The 22,715-nt window shown below is 46.5% G+C and overlaps 1 protein-coding gene across 1 annotated transcript; it reads right to left on the minus strand.

Moving 5' to 3' along the window:
- Positions 1–1,102: 1,102 nt before the first annotated feature.
- Positions 1,103–21,899, minus strand: LOC126292030 (cilia- and flagella-associated protein 251-like). Its single transcript, XM_049985824.1, has 2 exons — positions 21,777–21,899; positions 1,103–1,492 (listed from the first exon to the last, which is right to left on the minus strand). Exons 1-2 carry the CDS (start codon positions 21,897–21,899, stop codon positions 1,103–1,105), a joined length of 513 nt encoding a protein of 170 aa, XP_049841781.1.
- Positions 21,900–22,715: the final 816 nt, after the last annotated feature.

Below are 22,715 nucleotides of genomic sequence, written 5' to 3' on the forward strand. Positions count from 1 at the left end.
TTTGTCAAAGACGACTTCGAGTCACTCTTGAATGCTTCTATGTCAGATCCACACTTCCCGACAAGTGTCTGTTGGTACATAACTAGCAATTTGGAAAAACAAAATTTGATGATTTCTCCCTTGCTATATTGTCTATCTAAAAATTGATTCTTCTTGAGTAAATCATCAAAAAATTCCAGTTCAGGACAAAATATTATTTCCTCTTTAATCCTGTCTTGCGTTTCCATTGATCCATTGACCAATAGATCCCCAGGAACACACCAACAAATTCCTGATAAGTCCGACACGTCGCTGCCACACCCCGCATCTTTCCCACGGCTTCGCCTTCGATGTGTCCACACATGAATTCCAATTTTGCCTGGGTTGGTCACTACAACGGTAATGAATTTGTAAACTGCATCACCCAGCTCTTCGGATGCGTCGACCCTCCATTATCTTTGAACTTCTGGAATTTTAGTGTCGACAGGAAGTGATTGTGATCAAAATCCTGTCCGATCCTCGCACTGGTGTTGTCACTCGTTTCCGATACTTGCACGTGTGCTGAGCGTCCTGATCTATCTTGCTGATAACTGTGATGTGCTACCTCTGTATCACAGTGGAAGTGGCACTCCGAATTCACTCTCCTAAGTGGGCTACAATTATTGGAGCTATTACTCGCTGTTTCTGCGTGTGCACTGTTAGTTCCGCACTCGGTCATCGGGCTAGAGCATGGCGGGCTTTTCCTCGGAGACACAATTCTGTGTACTCCATCATTGGTATCCGAACGCGCAGTGCTCGTGTGCCCGTTTTTCTCTAGTTTGGCTATTAGACTCTCTACTTCTTCCATTCGTTTCGTGGTGTTCGCAACCGCGATATTACCTTGGGTTTTTAAGAACGCTAGGGATTTTGAGTGGGATTGAGTTGTACGTCGCAAGCACCTTGCGAGTTGAGAAGTTACTTTTGCGATTTTCATTGCCCCTGTTGCTGCCGTTTTGGTCAGGCCTGCTACTTTTTGTGCAGCCATTGACATTTGCTTTACCTCTCCACATTCTTTCTTTATTGTTAGTGATTCCCCACGAATTTCTCCTGTATGCGAAATTATTGCCTCAGTGTCCTTCTTACGCTATTCGTCAGGTTCTCCCTTCTCCTTCTTACGCTGTTTCTCATCTTCTTCCTTCTCCTTCTTACGCTGTTTCTCACCGTCTTCCTTCTCCTTCTTACGCTGTTTCTCATCTTCTTCCTTCTCCTTCTTACGCTGTTCGTCAGGTTCTCCCTTCTCCTCCTTACGCTGTTTCTCATCTTCTCCCTTCTCCTTCTTACGCTGTTTCTCATCTTTTCCCTTCTCCTTCTTACGCTGTTTCTCATCTTCTTCCTTCTCCTTCTTACGCTGTTCGTCAGGTTCTCCCTTCTCCTTCTTACGCTGTTTCTCATCTTCTTCCTTCTCCTTCTTACGCTGTTTCTCACTTTCTTCCTTCTCCTTCTTACGCTGTTTCTCATCTTCTTCCTTCTCCTTCTAACGCTGTTCGTCAGGTTCTCCCTTCTCCTTCTTACGCTGTTTCTCATCTTCTTCCTTCTCCTTCTTACGTTGTTCATCAGCTTCTTCTTTCATTGATCGTAGGAAGCTCAGTATTGGGTTTATGTCATCTTTTTGATCCTCTTCAAACATGGGCGATGTAACTGTAAACACCTGGGCGCTAGGGCTCTGACGTGACCGAGTTGGCCTCTGTCTGCTCTCCTTCGTTTGACTATAAACTTCTGCTACCGTCTCGACCTGTGTGCCTGTCTCTGTTTCGTCCTCTAGCTCACTATCGTAATCACGGCCGCGACGTTGCTGTAAGATCGCGTCCAAATCACCTCCCTCATCAACGAACCTGCCGCCCTGTCCTGCTAGAAATGAGCCCATCTTATCTCCGAACCTGTCCCCGTCAGTAACCTGCCCCTTATCCATTATGCTATCCTCTTTTGTTTTAGCTTCGCTGGATAATAGTCGTGCCTTACTTCTCGTGATCATTCATGAAAAACTAATTCGTCTAAAAATGCACAATAAAAATAATCTACTCCCTGTATTTTTACACATAGACATAAAATTTCGACAACGCCGTTCCAACGCTGTAATTACATGCACGATTTGTTGGGTACAGAAACCGCACTCAAACCCGACAAAGTGTGATGTGATACGGACACCACATCAAACAAACACAAAAAACAACGAACAAAAAAAAAAATAGGGTGAAAACAAAAACAGTAATCATGCGCCCCTACTTAAAACTAATCGCGGAACTACAAGAAAAAGAACTTGGGTATTAATCATTAAAAAAATACAGACAAAAATTAATGTTCCAACTAAGAATACTGTTTGCTTATCAGTGATTCATAGGAAAGGTCCTGGCAGGGTCGCGATGTTATGCGAGATGCCGGGGATAGCAGTGTATTTAACACTAAATTCTTCTAGAATCTTTATATGGAAATGATGCTCTAAGCCCCCCCCCCCCCCCCCCCCTCTATTCTAACTCCGACTTTTGCTGTTGCACATGGATTAAGAAGAAACGCGAACTGACTGTAAGCTACCCTGCAAGTGGAGTAGAAAAGAGTTTGGCACCTGCAATAATTTCATTTGATAAATAAGTTAAATATGAAACGTCCCCTTAGAAAAATTTATACAAGACTGTGCTTAAACTGACACACAATAGTTTTTAGCGCAACGGAATCTGACTTTCAAAAATCCCTACAAAAGAATGGCCCTGACTAACAATAACCTAAACGTTTCACAAATCACTTACCTCACAAAAATCTTCGTTACTCGAGCTACTGCAATACAGCGAGCGCCACTACTGCCAGCTAAATAAAAGATTCAAACTACGGAAGTCACTAACTACTGATAGGCACAGTTAGCAAATTAAAGATTTTAATAGAGAACAAACAATGTATTTCCCTTAATAGTCATATATAATCAGTTCATGACACCAGTTCTTACAAATTTCAAAACTCCGCCATCACTCTCCCCACGTCCACCACTGCTGGCGGCTCACCTCCAACTGCGCAACGCTACGCGCTGTTCACATCCAGCTGCCCAATACTACAATGGCGAGTATTACAACAATGCCGACCAGCCACTGACTGCACACAGCACAGCCAGTGTTTTTTTTATACAGAGCGCTACGTGGCGTTACCAATAAGAAAACCTAAACAGCCTACTTACAAATAAAGGAAAGTTTCATTAACGTAGTGAGAAATGATAGGGTTGCTCTTCCAATTAACAGAATGAAAGTTCTGTCCAAAATAACAATATGATTTATTACAACTCAGAATAATAAACAAATACCCATGAAACATTTACAATACATCAAATTGGCTCAAATTTCATACTCAAATAAATGCTGTGAAGGTGAAGTTGTTCCTAAACATTTATAACGAAGTGGTATGTGGAGCCAATTCCTAGCAACTCAAGTCTTAAGAGAGACACACAGCCAACCCAGCATTAATTGCTGCTACATTAGTGAGAACTCAGTCAATGAACACCCAAGACAGATCAAAGTTACAAAAGACAAACAGGCGCGCTCTGCTGAGCTCTGATTATCACCTAGCAAAATTGCCTGGTTTGCCGGTGCTGCGGTAGTACATTACCAAGCTGATTTCTTAACTGCACGGACACGATCTGGGGTACCGGAGGCGATGGCTGGTTGCTTCGACGTCCCGTCGTGGTGATGATAATGTCGCGAGTATAGCCCGAAACAAATTATCCTGGTCTGGTTGTTCCAGACTAAAGACTTCCTAGCAATACAAATGCGTCTCTGAGGGAGGCGAAGAAGGCTCGCCACACAATCACTGACGGTACAGTGATTGATTTTAACAAACGAAGTCACACAGTAACTCCGAAACAGTCAACTTTAGCCAAAACTGCTCAAGACGGACAACATAGGCCGCTTGTACGCAGAACGCTCAATTGCCAACTGTACTCGGAAAGTTACATTAAAGTCGAAACTTCAGCAACTTCGTGACACAGTTACAATTAAATAAAAGTACATTAGACAGCCAATGGAAGGCAGGCTGTCCAGAGCAGCGAGAGCTTTCTTGTAACCTACTCCGACCGAAAGGCGAGAGCCGGCCACCACAAGAGCACCCGTACAAACCGAACACAGAACATTCCCGCCCCCACGGCAGTGGCCGTGGTTAAACGTTCCAATCAGCAACTCGAAAACCGGCGGACAATTCCACTCTATTGCCGAAGCACTACCATTCCACCAATGGAGATTCTTGGCGCCAATTTCTGCGCTGATTTTGCTACGTCACGGAGCTATGCCCTGAGCAAGCCAATCACAGTTACGATTTGGCAGAAAACGCCGGAATTTGCCCGCCAAGACTGCCTGGGAACACAAGTCATTCCCACGCCTCGCTGGTAGCCCGCCAGAAAGTGTTTTCGCTAAGTTTCTGCGAAATAACGGAACCTCTAGCCCAGCCGCTCCTTCAGGCCCCTGCGAGCGTGTCTCCGCCACTATTCTACAATGTCGGCGTCTGGAAAGCACTCACTCGACTCCCTCACATCCGTCGGCTTAACCCCTACAAGATCAGCAGAGCCCGCCTGTCACCGGACCACCCGAGTGACGAGAGACGCTGCGTGGGAAGTCCGCGTGGGAAGGAATAGCAACTTTTCACCGCATGCAATTAGAGAGGAAAATCGAATTACTCGGAGTAAGATAGAAATATGAGAGGGGGCTTTTGCCAACTCTCAATGTTTGGAATGGCATGGGGTTTTATTAGAACCAAAAAAATACAAAAGTTCAAACCGTGTTCGATAAATGACGCTTCATCTGATCAGAATAGCAATAATTACCATAACAAAGTAAGACAAAGCAAAGATGACGTTCTTTACAGGAAATGCTCAATACGTCCACCATCATTCCTCAACAATAGCTGTAGAGGAATAATGTTGTGAACAGCACTGTAAAGCATGTCCGGAGTTATGGTGAGGCATTGGCTTCGGATGTTGTTTGTCAGCACCCCTAGAGATGTCCGTCGATCACTATACACTTGCGACTTCAAGCAACCCCAAAGCCAATAATCGCTCGGACTGAGGTCTGGGGACCTGGGAGGCCAAGCATGACGAAAGTGGCGGCTGAGCACACGATCATCACCAAACGACGCGCGCAAGAGATCTTTCACGCGTCTAGCAATATGGGGTGGAGCGCCATCCTGCATAAACATCGTACGTTCCAGCAGGTGTTAGTCAGCCAGGCTGGAAATGATGCGATTCTATAAGATATCGGCGTACCTCTCACCCGTCACGGTAGCAGTTACAAAACCAGAATCACGCATTTCCTCGAAGAAGAAAGGCCCGATAACGGTAGATGTGGTAAATGCAACCCATACCGTGACTTTCTCGTCGTGCAATGGAGTTTCCACGACAGTTGTAGGATTTTCGGTAGCCCAAATTCTGCAGTTGTGGGCGATGACAGACCCTCAGAGCGTGAAATGAACTTCGTCGGTCCACAACATGTTACTCAACCAATCGCCATCTTCCGCCATCTTTTAAAACGCCGACTCCGCAAATGCCCTCCGCTTTACTAAATCGCCAGGTAATAGTTCATGATGCCGATGGATTTTGTACGGATAGCATCGGAGCGTACGTCTCAGTGCCAACCAAACAGTAGTGTATGAAATGTCGGTGCGACGTGCGACTGCACGAGCGCTGACTTCCCCGTGCATAGACGAACCCGCTACAGTCTCCATTTCTTCCTGAACTGTCTGAGCAGCATTACGCTTTGTGCTCGCTCTGCCACTACGGGGTCTATCGTCCAAACAACCCGTGGCTTCGAACTTCGTAATCATTCTCGCCACAGCTCCATTTGCCAATGGACCTTTACCCGGTTGGAATCCCCTTCCTATGGCGATAGGATCGTAACGCTGAACTAGCACATTCGCCATTCTGGTAATACAGCTTCACTAAAAGCGCCTTTTCAGGTAACGTCAACATGCTGCGAGTGCTGGCGCATCTGATTCTCTCTCTCATTACAGCTCCTTTTATACACGATTGTCATGCGCAGTTACCGACGTTTTGCTGTCCAGCACCATCTGTCAGACATTTTGTGAACTTTGTTTTGTTTTTTGGTTATAATAAAACCTCATGTCACTCTGAGCATGTGTGTAGATTTTTACCTCTCTATCTACATTATTCCGTGGTTTATTAAGTTTTCAACTTTATACTGACTTTTTGATCACTTTGTACTTCATTTTTTAAATACTCGTAGGTTGACGTCTGTATTAGAGATCGTGATGGAGCATATGTCGGTGAGCTATGTTTCTGGTTCTGATGCGACAGCAATTGTGAAAGTGGATTTCTGTGTGTGTTCGGTTGTAATGCTTTTGACTTGTTATCAACACCCTTCTGTGGCGTTCATACACTGATTTCATTCGCACTGTAGCGAAGAGATTGTCACCGTAGTGCGTAATCTTTTGGCGAAAGGTCATGGCTTCTAATATTTACCAGGAATTTTGTGCTCCTAAAAGAAGCCTTTATCTTGACCAAATGTGTGCATGTTAGAAGAGAATCGTAACTATAACAGTACCATAATTTGATGTTAATACCTCTCAGGTTTCTTTGGAAACCTGAATATGATAAATGTGATATCTTCGTTTTGTTATAGGGGCCATTTATTGCTCTACATACACAGAATTTAGAAAAAAAGGAAACACATTACAAATCAATATAGACGGTAGTATTTGTATTATCTGACACAGTGAATAGTTTGGTTTAAGACCGCTTGGAGAGCTTGTGTAGCAGTGTAAGCAGGACGGCTCCTGTAGGCGTATGCCTTTGATATCAGTCTGTGGGAAGTGGGGGGAACAGGGAAGGGAGATCAGGGTTTAACGTCCCGTCGATATCCAGGTTATTAGAGACGGAGCACAAGTCGTAATATCTTGAGGAATGGGGAAGGAAATCAGTGGCGCCTTTGCGAGGAACCATACCGCCATTTGCCTGGATTGTTTTAGGGAAATCACAGAAAACTTAAATATGGATGACGGGCGTGAGCGTCCAGTACTTTGGCCACATCACGCCACCTCACTCGCTGCGACGGAACCAGTCCGCCGGAATCGCCGTGCAGATCTCTCTGCGGACCCGGCCGAGTGCCTCCAGGGATCCAGGGGAGCGGCCAGGTGTCGGTCTGGTCTGGTGGGGGGGGGGGGGGGGGGGGGGGGCAGGAGGAGGTGGGCAGCCACGCCCCGCCGGTCGGCTGCGTCTGTTCCCACAGGGCACGTCCGGTCTGACAGCTGAACGCTGATGATGATGCCGGTCCTCACCCTTGAATGCGACATATCTATGCAAATGGCCGCGCGGGGTAGCCGCGCGGTCTGAGGCGCCTTGTCACGGTCCGCGCTGGTTCCCCCGTCAGAGGCTCCAGTCCTCCCTCGGGCATGCGTGTGTGTGTTGTCCTTAGCGTCAGCTACTTTAAGTCAGATTAAGTAGAGTGTAGGCTTAGTGACCGATGACTTTAGTAGTTTGGTTCCGTAAGCCCTTACCACGAATTTCCAAAATTTCTTCGCCAGCGATGGATGACATTGTGGATACTCTGCACCGGCCATAGCCCGTTCTGATTCTATTCAAGGCAGTCCACATCTTAGCTGGTTGGTGGGATCCACTTGGTAGCCTTGCACCTGTAAGGATATTGTGCAGGTGCTTATCAGAACATAATGTTCCGTTATGTTATCTTTCAGTACTCAAAGGTGGTCTTGTTCTTTGTTAACTTGTGTGCTGTTTAGGTTTTTTTCCTTTGGTAACGACACTGGCTGTGCTGTGTGCAGTCTGTGGCTGGTTTGCATTGTTGTTTGCTATTGTAGTGTTGGGCAGTTGGCTGTTAACAGCGCGTAGCGTTGCGCAGTTGGAGGTGAGCCGCCAGCAGTGGTGGATGTGGGGAGAGAAATGGCGGAGTTTTGAGACCGGATGATCTGGACGTGTGTCCATCGACTTTTCAACACTATTAAGGTAAATACATTGTTTGTTCTCTATCAAAATCTTTCATTTGCTAACTATGCCTATCAGTAGTTAGTGCCTTCAGTAGTTTGAATTTTTTTATTTAGCTGGCAACATTGGCGCTCGCTGTATTGCAGTAGTTCGAGTAACGAAGATCTTTGTGAGGTAAGAATTCATGAAAGGTATAAGTTATTGTTAGTCAGGGCCATTCTTTTGTAGGCATTACTGAAAGTTAGATTGCGTTGCTCTAAAAATATTGTGTTTCACTTTAGTGGATGTCTGAGTACGTTCAGTTTTGCTCAGCTGTTTGAGAATCAAATAACATAAATGTTTATCAGTACAGTAATTCATTAATTTTTCTAAGGGGACGTTACACTTGGTGTAGCGTACATGAGTGAAAAATAAAAAAATAGAAACATTCACTGTGCGCGCACCCTCGCAGCTGTACAAATATATGCACACGGTTCGGACAATATGTGGACATGGGGTGACAAAAACTCGCAACGAAATATGAAAAGTTGGCCGATGTGGCGGGGCGGTTCTAGGCGCTTCCGTCCGCAACCGCGCCACCACTACGGTCGCAGGTTCGAATCCTGCCTCGGGCATGTTTGAGCGTGATGTCCTTAGATTATTTAGGTTTATCTTGTTTGGACTCATAAGTGCTTCTGGAATGTTGGTGTTCAGTTCAGTACCTATTTCAGATACCTATGCAGGGGCACCACGTGCAGGAATCATCTAATGACACACTTAATCACAGAAGACTTCTAATGAAGCTGTACAATGCCACTAGAGACTACCAGCTAACCTGTTTCATAAGGAATCTCCTTGAAAATAGAAGCTTTTTTGTTGAATTCCAGGGAAAGAGAAGCAGATGGAGATCACAGAAAAACGGATTACCCCAGGGAAGTGTGCTTGCTCCAGCTTTGTTTAACATCTACACAAATGATCAACCACTACCTGAAGGAACACAGAGCTTCATCTATGCAGATGTTGAAGAGAATCTGTCCAAAGCATTGAGAGAACTGTCAGCTTACTAGAGGGAAAACCAGTTGAGACCAAATTCTGGAAAAACACAGACTTGCGCTTTCCATCTTAAAAACGGACAGGCAGCTAGAGCCCTCAAAATCACCTGGGAAGAAACATGACTAGAACACTGTACGTATCCCAAATACCTAGGGGTCTCCCTTGGCCGTGCATCAACATAGAAGAGGCACTGCCTAAATACCAAGCAAAAAGTGGCAGCCAGGAAGAATATCATCAGAAAGCTGACAGGCACAACGTGGGGAGCACACGCCAACACTGTGAGAACCTCTTCCCTTGCGTTGTGTTACTCTGCCGGAGAATACGCAAGCTCAGTGTGTTTCAATTCTTGCCATGCCAAAACAGTAGATGTTGCTCTTAATGAACTTGTCGTATCATCACCGGGTGCCTGAAGCCTATTCCTCTGGATAAACTGTACAGCCACGCGGGAATTGCACCCCCCGACATCCGCCGGGAGGTAGCAGCAAAGCGACAAGGAAAAATCAGAAACTTCTGCGGCTCACCCCCTATATGGCTATCAGCCAGCAAACCGGCGACTAAAATCCAGAAAGAGCTTCCTCAGATCTACTGAGGCCCTAGTTGGGGCACCACAGCAATGCCGAATCGAACTATGGCGTGCAAGGCTTACCAGTACTGTGGGTTGGATTACACCAAGCGAAAGACTACACAGAGAGTTGGAGTACATGGAGACCCCTCAACAGACTACGCTCAGGTGTCACGAAATGTGAGAGCAATCTGACCAAATGGGGTTTCCTAGAGGAGCCGTCGCTCTGCCAGTGTGGAGCAACGCAGACGACCTTCCACCTGCTCCAGTGTACCCAATGTCCAGCAACATGCACAACAGAAGACCTGCTGCATGCAACGCCAAATGCAGTAGAGGTCGCTAACTTTTGGCCGGCAAGTGTAAATAATTATCTTGTAAATGTATCTACAAACAACATGTAAATATTGTACATTATTTTATATATTGTAAATGCTTCTGACACGAATAAATAAATTTAGGTTTAAGTAGTTGTAAGTTCTAGAGGACTGATGACCTCAGATGTTAAGACCCATAGTGCTCAGAGCCATTAGAACCATTTGAAATGTCACTACTCAGAACGTTATTTTAAAATGGATCTGTCCATTATTTGGCTTGAGTTGTTCAAATATAAGACAATCATGCAAGAAAGGGGTAAAGTAATTATCTGAGCAGTATGGAGTAGTGAAGAATCTTTCAGTGACACCCTGCGGGAAGAAGAAGGCCGACGAAAGCATGTTCGATCACGGCCGTGGTTCAGAACCGCTGGACCACGGGAAGTTTTAAAACGACGACCGTAGTTACGTACAAGAAATAGCAAATTGAGTGAGAACTTGAGTGACAGACCCAATGCGGATGTTACATACACATATACAACTACCGAGAGCGTACGTTTCAGCCCGCGCCCTGTTTCGAAGATCAGCTCGTTGTCATTCTGGAAATGCCTACCACGCAATAATTTCTTCATTCGAGGAAACCGGAAGAAGTCACTAGTTGCTGTACGCCAGGAGAATACGTGGGGGTGAGGCAAAACCTGATCCCCCAAAGAGCATCGTGTGTGGCCGGCCCAGTACAAAATGAGCTGCCTTGTATCAGAAGCAGCCCCTCGGTCGGAATGGCCCACTGCTTCGTCTTAACAGCCCGCCATAACATCGTCAGGATACTTCGGCAGTAAGCTCCTGTAACGATTTCTCCGTTATGAGCATAACCTGTTGACACCAGCAAACCTGTTAACCACGGGCTTTGACGGATCTCAGGTACGCTGCAGAGGGCCCACAGTTTCTGAGAAAATCGATGTTGAAGTTTTATGTGTACCCGCTATGTCTGTAGTAGTTGTCGTTTTTGGGGAAGGAGACCAGACAGCGAGGTCATCGGCCTCGTCGGATTAGGGAAGGATGGGTAAGGAAGTCGGCTTGCCCTTTCAAAGGAACCATCTCGGCATTGGTCTGGAGCGATTTAGGGAAATCACGGAAAACCTAAATCAGGATGGCCGGACGCGGGACTGAACCGTCGTCCTCCCGAATGCGAGTCCAGTGTGTAACCGCTGCGCCACCCCGCTCGGTCTATATCTGTAACATTATACACCTTACGACCAAACGAATCTATTGCAGCAGCTAATGTTCACGACTATCACGCTGGTGGTTCATATCCAGCCCGCGTACTTTTTTCTTCGTTTATGATGTAGCATTTAACTATATATATATGAAGCTAGTATCTGTTCCCGAAAGAACAGATACCATTGATGTCCGTGCAGCTTCTCTAGAATGAAAGGATAATAAAATCGACGCCCCAGCTGCAAACAGGCGTTGATATACATCATTGGGGATATGTTGAAAATGTGTGCCCCGACCGGGACTCAAACCCGGGATCTCCTGCTTACATGTCCCCAATAATTTATATCAACGCCTGTTTGCAACTGGGGCGTCGATTTAATTATCATTTCATTCTAGAGAAGCTGCATTGTCATCAATGGTATCTGTTCTTTCAGGAACAGATATTACCTTCATATGTATAGTTAAAATATGGCTACCCGGCCATAGACGATCTTTTTCCAAGCAGTATGTTTTCCATTAACATTTCCTTTTGTTGTTTGTCTTCATGTCAAGAGTTCATCGCATAGTTCCTCCGTGTTATTTGCTTGTATTCAGTTTTAGGTACACAGTTCGCTACAATCAATGTCAATTTTTAAATTTGCGGTGAGGCAGTAAATACAGTAACAATAGTGGCAAATATACAAATAATAACAATGAAGGTTATTATGAAACTTCCTGGCAGATTAAAACTGAGTGCCGGACCGAGACTCGAACTCGGGTGCTTTGCCTTTCGGGGGCAAGTGCTCTACCACCTGAGCACACAGTTTTAATCTGACAGGAAGTTTAAAATCAGCGCACACTCCGCTGTAGAGTGAAAATTTCATTCTAAGGTTATTATGTTTGACAATGATTACATGAGGCTTGGAGCGAAGAGACACAACACATATTAATTTCACAAAAAAGGGGAAAAAAGGAAGGAATTTAAATAGGAAAGCTCTGTTTCACACATGAAGTAGTAAAAAAATGGTTTAAATGGCTCTGAGCACTATGGGACTTAACATCTGAGGTCATCAGTCCCCTGGAGCTAAGAACTACTTAAACCTAACTAACCTAATCCATGCCTGAGGCAGGATTCGAACATGCGACTGTAGCGTTCGCTCGGTTCCAGACTGTAGTGCCTAGAACCGCTCAGCCACACCGGCCGGCCATGAAGTAGTAAAATTAAATATGAATGACTACAGGGGTAGATGGGTTTGGCACGATTTTGATTTTCGTCGAATCGAGTTTAATGGCAGAGTGTGCCACAGATTTCAGTTAGCACTTACGTGGATAGAAATCATTGTGTATCACGCTGACCAGTCAGCTATCGGTGCGGACGTCTGTAGTGTAAGAAAATATCTATAAAAGCTAAACATCATTTATTTTTCGTCGTTCTAGAAATAAAAGTGTTGAAATAAACTTCCTTTTCATTTTAAAGTTTAGTTGATGATAGTGCAGGGAGGGGGGTATGACTTTAGAACGGTTGGAAACTAGTGTTGTAGAAGCTCTACAGGCTGCGTTTCACATCTATTATTGTTATTATAAAGTTTCACAAATTATTAAGGATCTTCAAACATTGAGAATTACAGCTAGGCGGACAACGGATGCTGGGATTCTTATCCCGCCGCACAGAGGTTCGAACAGCTTTTTATTTGCTTCTACGCCACAACTGAGGAAGCGCCAGCCGACTGCGATGTTCTGTGGCCTCTTTGCTCGTCACGAGACAGAGCTGCAGCTGGCTAGAGGGGTGGCAGGCAGATGAGTGAATCACAGGCCAGATGGTCAGCGGACGTAAGCAAACACTCCGTGCCGCCCGCTCGCGGAGGGACAGTGTGGGAACAAAGCCTCGTATCGTAAACAAGTATTGCTGCGACAGTAACGTACCAGTGGAACCCATTAACATTACGTATTTACTTATTACTGCTAACAAAGTAAACACGTAGTCCCGTTACTTAAGGGTTCATTCTCGTCAGTCAACCTGTAAAAAGACGATTTTTCCATTTTTTTGGAGAAATAGTGAAGTAATAGAGGTAAATCATTTTGAACATTATTTATTGGTTCTTGGACAACATTTTCTGAGTTTCTTAAGAAACCTTAACTTACAACTCCCGGGCCGATAGGTCGTGGTCAAAGCATCAGACCCTCTCCTGACGTTTCGTCTCCGACTGCGGGAGACATCCTCGGAGGTAAAGCGGCGAACTGCCAAGAGAACTCGAGAAAGCGCTGGTTGTATAGGCAGCACAGAGGGAGCCACTGTCCATCACGTGGCGTCGGCTATGACACTGTCTCTGGTAATGCCAACATTGTAGATTGAAAGTAGTCGATCGTCACGCTTGCTGTGCAACGCTGACAACCAAATTTTATCCAGTTTAACACCTTCGTCTTTCCTGTTAAAATTATTACGATGTTTATCAATCTCGATAGCCTCTCTATACAAGCGTGCATAATAATGCGAGTTTTTTGATATGACGCTCGTCTCTCTGAACTTTATTTCATAATGACCTTCCTAGTAAACATGTTCCGCTACGGCCGATTAATCCGTGTGACCCAGGCGGCAATTCCTCTTACGTTCAACAAGACGACTGTTCACACTTCTCTTTGTGGTGCGGGTATAAACCTGTCCACAACTACATGGAATTTTATATACCCCCGGCGTAGCCAAAGGGTGTCGTGCATCTTTAGCCGACCTTAAAAATTCTTTTATTTTCCTGGTGGGTCTGAAAATAGTTTCCACCTCATACTTGCCTAAAACTTTCTCAATGCGATCTGTGACCTTACTAATCAACGGTAGGTAAACTTTGCCCTTGGGTGACTGTTGTTGGTCGTTACTCCTGATTCTCTACCTAGAGCGAAGTGCTCGATCTATATCCTTGCTAGAATAGCCATTCTTCACGAAAGTTGACCGTAGATGTTCAATCTCATCTTTTAAATAAACAGGTTCACAAAGTTTGTACGACCTGTCTACCAAAGTTTTCATTACACCTCTTTTTTGTCTAGGGTGGTGGTTTGAATCTTTGTGTAGATAACGATCAGTATGTGTGGGCTTTCTATGCACCTTATGGCCGAACGTTCCGTCCCGTCGTTTAATCACAGGCACATCGAGGAAGTTCAGTTGCCCATTCCTTTCCCTTCCATAGTGAATTGGATTTTCGGATTAATGCTGTTTAAATGTGGCAGGAAGGCATCCAGCTGCTCTGCTCCGTGTGTCCATACTACGAACGTGTCATCGACGTAGCGATACCATCTGGCTGGTCTCTTACTGGCAGTCTGCAACGCCCGTTGTTCAAAGTCTCCATAAATAAGTTAGCCACGGCAGGACTGAGAGGACTGCCCATAGCCACCCCATCAATCTGTTCTTAAAAGTTGTTATTGTAGTGAAAGTAGGTTGTGGTGAGGCAGTGTCGGAATAATGCCACAATATCGGTAGGAAAAATATCCGCTATGCATAAGATAGCTTCGTTTACCGGAATCATGGTAAATAACGACACAACGTCAAAACTGACAAGGATATCACCCGGGCCCACGCTCGTTTCCTTTAACCTGTCAATGAAATGAGCAGAATTTTTAATATGACTGTCCGTCCTACCAACATAAGGCTGTAGCATTGAGGCAAGGTGTCTAGCTAACTCGTGTGTTGGTCCGCCTATAGCGCTGACAATTGGCCTCAACGGAATCCCAGGTTTATGAACTTTGGGTAAGCCATAACGTCTAGGTGGATACGCTTCTGTTTTACAAAGCTATAGCTTTGCCGTAAGTTTTAAGTGAAGACAATACCGGCCGTGAAAGCTTACATTGTTGATCATTTCTTAAGAAAGTCAGTCATCATTAAGCCTCCCATCCGAGGAGCTGACGTTGCTCTGTCCAAGTGAGGTGAGTCCAGCAGTCTGCAGGTCGTATCTGAAATCAAATATCAGATAATTTTCTTATCTATACCGTATTGCGCTCGGAGTAGTAGCACAGTTTTTTGAGTTTTGAAAAAAATAATGAAATGGTGGATGTTTAATCACAGATAGGGTTTTGTTGTGTGCTTTTGGTCACATATTTTGCAGTACCTAATGAATAAATTAAAATAAAAAAGCTTAGCCTACTGCTGCATGCGGACATGCCCTAAGAGTAAGCAATTCAGCCAAATTCCAGAAACATGTATTTATTAGTGACTCCTCAATCCATTCCGCCAGTATGAAATATACTACATTTCAAGCTTTTAACAAAATGGTTCAAATGGCTCTGAGCACTATGGGACTTAACACCTGTGGTCATCAGTGCCCTAGAACTTAGAACTACTTAAAGCTAACTAACCTAAGGACATGTAGATGTAGATGTAGATGTAGACATCACACACATCCATGCCCGAGGCAGAATTCGAGCCTGCGATTGTAGCGGTCGCGCGGTTCCAGACAGTAGCGCCTAGAACCGCTCGGCTGCGCCGGCCGGCCAAGCTTCTAACTCGCTACATGTTGAGTCTTCACGTTTACGTATGTATTTCTCGGCATGGTCACCCTGGCGGCGAACACATTTCTCCCATTGAGAGGCCAATTCGCTGCTGCCGTCGCTGTGGAAAGTTTTGACTCTGTTGACGGAACGACCACTTTGCCTCTACTTGCACCGCTCAATCAATATCAAATTAAGTCTTGTTCTTCATGTTTTGAAAACGAGTGAAAATTGCATGGGGCCATGTCTGGAATGTATGGAGAATGATCGATGGCAGTGAACCCAAGGCGTCGGATTGTTGCAGATGTAGCGCTCGTGTGTGGTCTCGCATTGTCATGCTGAAGGGCAGTCGTCCATGTGTGGACGAAATTTTCGCCTACAGCACTCTGTCCCTCACGCACCAACGTAAGTACTGTATGTTACGCAGTGCCATGTCGCACGCCACAGTTCTGAGCCCTCTACCGACAGACGCCTGCAACTGTGCTGACTTGAAGGATAAAGATGCAGAACGTTAACACGCTTGTTGCATTTAAAAAGCCTTAAAAGTTTTCACATAAAAAAATTCAGAGGCGTTGCCCTTAAGCGCTTCGTCTTATGACTATAACGGTCAATCAGATGCGTTTGCTGAATTGCCCAACACAACGCCCCTCCCTGAATCACGTTCGTTCAGCATGTCGGCGCGTGAGACAGAGCGCGCTGTAATCGAGTTTCGAATTCGAAGAGTTCGTCCACACATGGTGGACGCTGTCCTTCAGTGTGACAACGCCAGAAAACTGACAGATCTGCAACAATCCGCCGGCTTGAATTACTATACAGTCAAGAATTAAATATCCTTTATCATTTAGCTACAATATAGCAGGTCAGCAACCGGTAGCAGTTAATTCCGTAAATTATCTGGGAGTAGGCATTAGGAGTGATCTGAAAAGGAATGACCATATAAAATTAGTCGTCGGTAAAGGAGATGCCAGACTGAGATTCATCGGAAGAATCCTAACGAAATGCAGTCCGAAAACAAAGGAAGTAGGATACAGTACGCTTCTTCGCCCACTGCTTGAATACTGCTCACCGGTGTGGGATCCGTACCAGATAGGGTTGATAGAAGAGACAGAGAATATCCAACGGAGAACAGCGCGCTTCGTTACAGGATAATTTAGTACTCGCGAAAGTGTTACGAAGATGATAGATAAACTCCATTGGAAGACTCTGCAAGAGACAGGCTCAGTAGCTCGGTACGGCCTTTTGTTGAAGCAGTATATTGTATATCTCGCGAAGAGACCGTGAGGATAAAATGACAGAGATTAGAGCCCACACAGAGGCATACCGACAGTATTTGTTTCCACGAACAATACGAGACTGGAATAGAAGGGAGAACCGATAGAGGTACTCAAGGTACCCTCCGCCACACACCGCCAGGTGGATTGCGGAGTATGGATATAGATGTAGATGTAAAACATGTGGACCCGTAGAAATTTAGCCAAGAAGGGAGATAATTCTAAAATTGCCCTTTTTTATTTGATTCAGTGAATGTGAAAACGTGTTCAGCCCCAATATAGACAATATAGACAATATATACGAAATTTACGAATCCTTAGTGATGATAGTTATCCACTTAGCACTTTAAAGGCAGATTGCTTTGATAACTGAATGGCAAGCATATTTCAATAGCATATTCACCTTAAATCTTCTATATTATTGTTATATTGACAATGGGTGCCGCCATTTTCGTTCAACGTTCTTGAAGTTAAATTCTCGTATGATTTAATCCCGGTTATCCAACGAGCTAAAAATATATCTAGAAAACATTCAAAAAAACGTTTTCATATTGCAATAGAGTTTGATTGACACACAGAATTAAAAATCTAAAATTTTAAATAGAACGATTGAAAAAGTGTTTTTCAACAGTGACAAAAATAACCAACAAAAAATGCCACCTTCACGCTGCCGTCGACCGGTGTGGCCGAGCGGTTCTAGGCGCTTCAGTCTGGAACCGCGCGACCGCTTCGGTCGCAGGTTCGAGTCCTGCCTCGGGCATGGATGTGTGTGATGTCCTTAGGTTAGTTAGGTTTAAGTAATTCTAGGGGACAGAACTCCCATAGTGCTCAGAGCCATTTAAACCATTTGAGAAGGTCCTAACTCCTCTATCTTTTTTCGTTACTCCTACCCTATAAAACGAAATTGTCTTTATTCGAGTAATCTGGCGCAATAGACATGCTTGTAGTATATTATAGGCGTGTTCTTCCCAGTCCACAACAATAGTTTTGCAGTGTAAGAGCGAATGTACGATCATACAGCCAAATCCGATCGTCTATGTCCGCAGACAAAGAGCAAACTTTTGTAATGAATCCTGTCTGCAACAAATGCAGGTGTACAGACGACGGGCACGATAATTTGTGCGGGAATATCGCGATGGAATCCATACGCTAGGATGTTGGATCAGTCTCTTTCTGCAGTTCAGTGACGGCTTTACCAGGGAGTGGTGGACAAAAGATCGAGGACACTACTTCAGCACGGTTCTTCAAAGGTCTGCACCAAGCAACGATAACAGCGTGACAGCTAAAAAGCAGGGTAAGTGCCGTGAGGGCTTAATTTCTGCCGGCGTATACAATGTTCAAGACATTGTTCTGCAGTGGTAGATTTGTTAGGCTGTTGTAAGCTTGTGTGGCGCTTATGTTCAGTGCACCGGTCCTCAGCATTCCTGATTGTCTGACCGATAACCCATGTCGGAATCACCTTTCGTCAGAATGGTTATACTGAATGAGAGATTACACGTGCGTTGTATTATCGACGAATTGAGCACCCGGTGAGTGATAAAACTGAGGTGACACCAAAGTGGCCGGCCGGTGTGACGGAGCGGTTCTAGGCGGTTCAGTCTGGAACCGCGTTACCGCTACGGTCGTAGGTTCGAATCCTGCCTCGGGTGTCGACGTGTGTGATGTCCTTAGGTTACTTAGGTTGAAGTAGTTCTAAGTTCTAGCGGCTGATGACCTCAGATGTTAAATCCCATAGTGCTCAGAGCCATTTAACACCAACGTGTTCGTACGGCCTTTTCTCTTATGCAGGGGGCATTCCGAAAAGGATTGGTCGTATTTTACAGAAATATGATGTGAAATGTATTTTTCGACCATCATCTAAGATCAGGGTCCCTTTATGTTACGTAAAAGAATGATCTTGGTTTGTGTAAGGCGTGTGTCTGCTGTATTCCTTGCGGCTGTGGCATGTCATATATTGGTCAATCTATCATGAACGGTGTACTAAGCGGCACACACGCTTACAGCAGGCGAGCAAATCCAGCATTGCAGAACATTGTCTTGGCACCTGCCATCCTATGGAATATAGCGACACGGAGATTCTGGCATGCACTTCCAGCTATTGGGGTAGTGACATTAAAGCAGCTGTTGAAATTAAATTAGCAAGAGACCTTATAAACATAGATGGCGGTTTTTGTTTAAATTCTGCATGGAATCCTGCTCTCTCACTTGTCAAATAACCGAACTTCAGAGTTACCCGCAGATTCTTAAGTTCACTTTCCATAACTTCTGACGTAGGTCATCTTTGGCTTGTGATGGCGCTGGTGCTTACACTATGTGTGTGTGTGTGTGTGTGTGTGTGTGTGTGTGTGTGTGTGTGTGTCTAACCTTTACGAAATTTATCTGAAATCCGAGGTTTGAAATTCGCTTGCACAGCGCTTACCTGCTGCAGTTTTGCCTCGAAAATGACAGGGTGTACTGCTGTCGAAATATCTCCGGCTATCGACGACATCACGCGACTGCATTTCAGTAAGCTATCTGAACAAGACGCGCTGAGCGATGTTGAATCTGCAGTGTACTAGATTCGCAGACAATGATTGCTGGAACTTGGTCAGAATTGTGTTCTGAATACAGGAATCGCTTCCCAGACTTGAGGAGGCGTCAACCGCCCCCGCCTCGCCCCCCCGCCTACGGTTGAGGCTCAGGCGGCTTCCTGAGCTTTCTTATTTAATCTTATGGCTAGGGCCCCGCCGTCGGGCAGACCGTTCGCCGGGCGCCCGTCTTTCAATGTGACGCCACCTCGGCCACCTGCAGTCGATGAGGATGATAGGATGATATAGGATGATGATCAGGGCAGCACAACACCCAGTCCGTGGGCGGAGAAAATTCCCCGGCGCAGCCAGAGGATTGACAGTCCGTCACGCTGACCATTTTTTTATCTTATTTTGTTCGGTACTATTCGTTCTGTTTGTTCGGGGCGGACGTCCCATGACGATTCTTCAAGTTCGTCTGTGACACATTAACTCAATTTATTTTATTACAGAGAGCAGCGAGCCCTTTGACTGAACACGATCAGCTACCCTGCTGGAGAAAAAACACATTGCCGAAACCCGTGATTGAACCAGGGACCTTTAGATCTTCAGTTTAACGCTCTCCCAACTATTTCTTCTCAGGTGCGTTTGTTTTTAAATCTCATTTTGTTCGTTGTGTCTGCTCGGGGCGGACGTCGCAAGACACCCGTTTCAGTTCGTCGTTGATCCATTAACTCAATTCTTTTATTACAGCAGGCAGCTAACCCTCTCTCCGAACACGTTGAGTTACCGTGCCGGCGCCTTCAGCTGCTGGCGGCGGATGTGGTAAGAGCTAATGACCGCCGTTCTTCAAGGAAGGAAATTACACCGATCAGGCAGAACATTATGACCACCTACTTAATAGTCGGTATGTCCACCTTTGGCACGGATAACAGCGGTCACGCAGTGAGACCTTTGTAGGTCGCGGGAGGGAGTTGGCACCGCATCTGCACACACAAGTCACGTAATTCGCGTAAATTCTGGGGAGGGGGCGATGAGCTCTGACGCCATGTCCAGTTGGATCCCAGGTGTGTTCGGCCGCGTTCGGATCTGGCTAGTTGAGGGGGTGGGGAGGGAGGGGCAGCCCCTGAGGCAAGGGCAGCCCACCAATCGGAACTCGCCACTGTGTTCCTCGAACCACTCCATCACTCTCCTGGCCTTGTGACCAGGTTCATTATCAAGTTGAAGAATGCCACTGTCGTCAGGAAACGTGATCGTCATGAAGGGGTGTACGTGGTGTGCAGCCAGTGTACGATACTCCCTGGACGTTATTATCCTTTGCACGATTTCTACTGCATCCATGGATGCGCACGCGAATGTTTCCCAGAGCATAATGGAGCCCCCGCAAGTTTGTCTCCGTCATGTAGTTCAGGAACCTGTTCCCCTCGAAAACGACGGATTCGCGCTCTCCCATGGGGAGACCATGTAACGCTGTGCCACTGCGCCAACGCCCATTGCCGATGGCCACGTGCCAATTTCAGTCGTAGTTGTGGGTGTCGTGGTGTTAGCGTCGGCACATCCGTGGCTCGTCATCTGCGGAGGCCCTTCGTTAGGAGCGGTCGCTGCACTCTGTGTTCAGACGCACTAGTACTCTGCCCCGCTACAAAAGGTCCCGCGTTCGAGTCCCGGTCCAGCACACACTTTTGATCTGCCAGGAAGTCTCGTATCAGCGCACACTCCGCAGAGTGGAAACCTCATTCTGCCCCGCTACAGTTCGCCGCCTGTCCATTCTTGCCAGTCTCCCCAACCTGCGACGTCTGACATCTGTAGTTAGGGGTGGCCACTGGAACCCAACGACGTCTGGCCACCTCGGTTTGGCCACTTGTTGAAGGCAAACAGCACTCCTCCAACACCTGAGCAGCTGTACAGTTTCGGAAATGCTTGTCCCGAGCCTCTGGGAGATTACAATCTGTCCTCGATATAAGTCAGATAGATCGCGCGCCTTCCACATTCTGTACACGGACAGCCGGCCGGCGAGTCTAGGCGCTTCAGGCTGGAACCGCGCGATCGCTACGGTCGCAGGTTCGGACCCTGCCTCGGGCACGGATGTGTGTGAGGTCCTTAGGTTAGTTAGGTTTAAGTAGTTCTAAGTCTAGGGGACTGGTGACCAGAACCGTTTGCACACGGACAGCACGCCCACTGACACTGCGGGCGGCGTGCCCGTGTCTGACCGGCAGCCACTCCTCGCCAGGTGACGCTGCTGTCGCCTGCACGGGCATAGCAGGCCGGCGGTCTTGTCTCTGGCTCATCAGTGTACATCCATCTTCATTGTAACAGATTTCGGTGCGAAAGTCCGCCAGGGGTCAAAAGCAAGGCAGGAATAGCCGGGAGCTGTCTGCTGCATTACCTCGCCCCAGGCCCCCACCGTCCGGCGTGTTGTGGCGGCGCTGAGGTCGCGTCGCGGCCGCGCCCGCACCCACGCCGCGGTGCGGGTCACCGGTGACGTCACACGCACACGGCTGCCGCCCACGCACTGCCGGCGGCCGTGTTAACCAGGCGCGCCGGGGGCGGCCAGTCGGTGCGGTCATCAAGCATTGACTCGCCGCCGTCTCGGCGCGCAGTTAATGCAGCCATGTGTGTGCACGCGGCTCGGCCCGCAGCAGAAATTCACCAGCGATCGTTCACAGTCGGAAAAAGCGCGTAGCGGTCACTAAACAACTGCCAAATACAGAAATTCGCCAGTCTAAAGGAAAAATTATTTATTTATTGAACCTGATCTCATTACACCATCTCTTATAATGGACCAGGGTTTCACACATACACACATCAAAAAAAGTTTTGCATCACCCCAGTTCCCAGAACTCCTGAATACAGACGTTGCCTGTGGATACTGTATCAGAGACACAGTCCCTTTGACTGTTCAGAGATGTCACCAAACCCGACCAAAGATGTAGACAATCATGCATCAGCAACGTGTATTAGACGGAGGAGGTCCGGCAGCCGATCAGTTCCAGTCATTCCACAAGGAAAGAAGTACACGACTCGTCACGTCTGTAGTTCAACCACGTATAGACGGTCAACACCGCGGTTTCGTAGCGTCCTCATTGCTACTTTGTGAGGGCTATCAACAAGGGAACTGTCCAGGCGTCTGGAGTGAACCAAAGCGACGGTGTTCGGACACGGAAGAGATACAGAGAGACAAGAACTGTCGATCACATGTCTCGCTCAAGCCGCCCAAGGGCTACTACTGCAGTCGATGACCGCTACCTACCGATTGTGGCTCCGAGGAACCCTGATAGCAACGCCACCATGCTGAATAAAGCTTTTCGTGCAGCCACAGGACGTCGTGTTACGACTCAAACTGTGCGCAGTAGGCTGCAAGATGCACAACTTCATTCCCGCCTTCCGTGGCGAGGTCCATCTTTGCAACCACGACACAATGCAGCGCGT

Source organism: Schistocerca gregaria, chromosome 9 (genome assembly GCF_023897955.1).
Source record: "Schistocerca gregaria isolate iqSchGreg1 chromosome 9, iqSchGreg1.2, whole genome shotgun sequence".
NCBI lineage: Eukaryota > Metazoa > Arthropoda > Insecta > Orthoptera > Acrididae > Schistocerca > Schistocerca gregaria.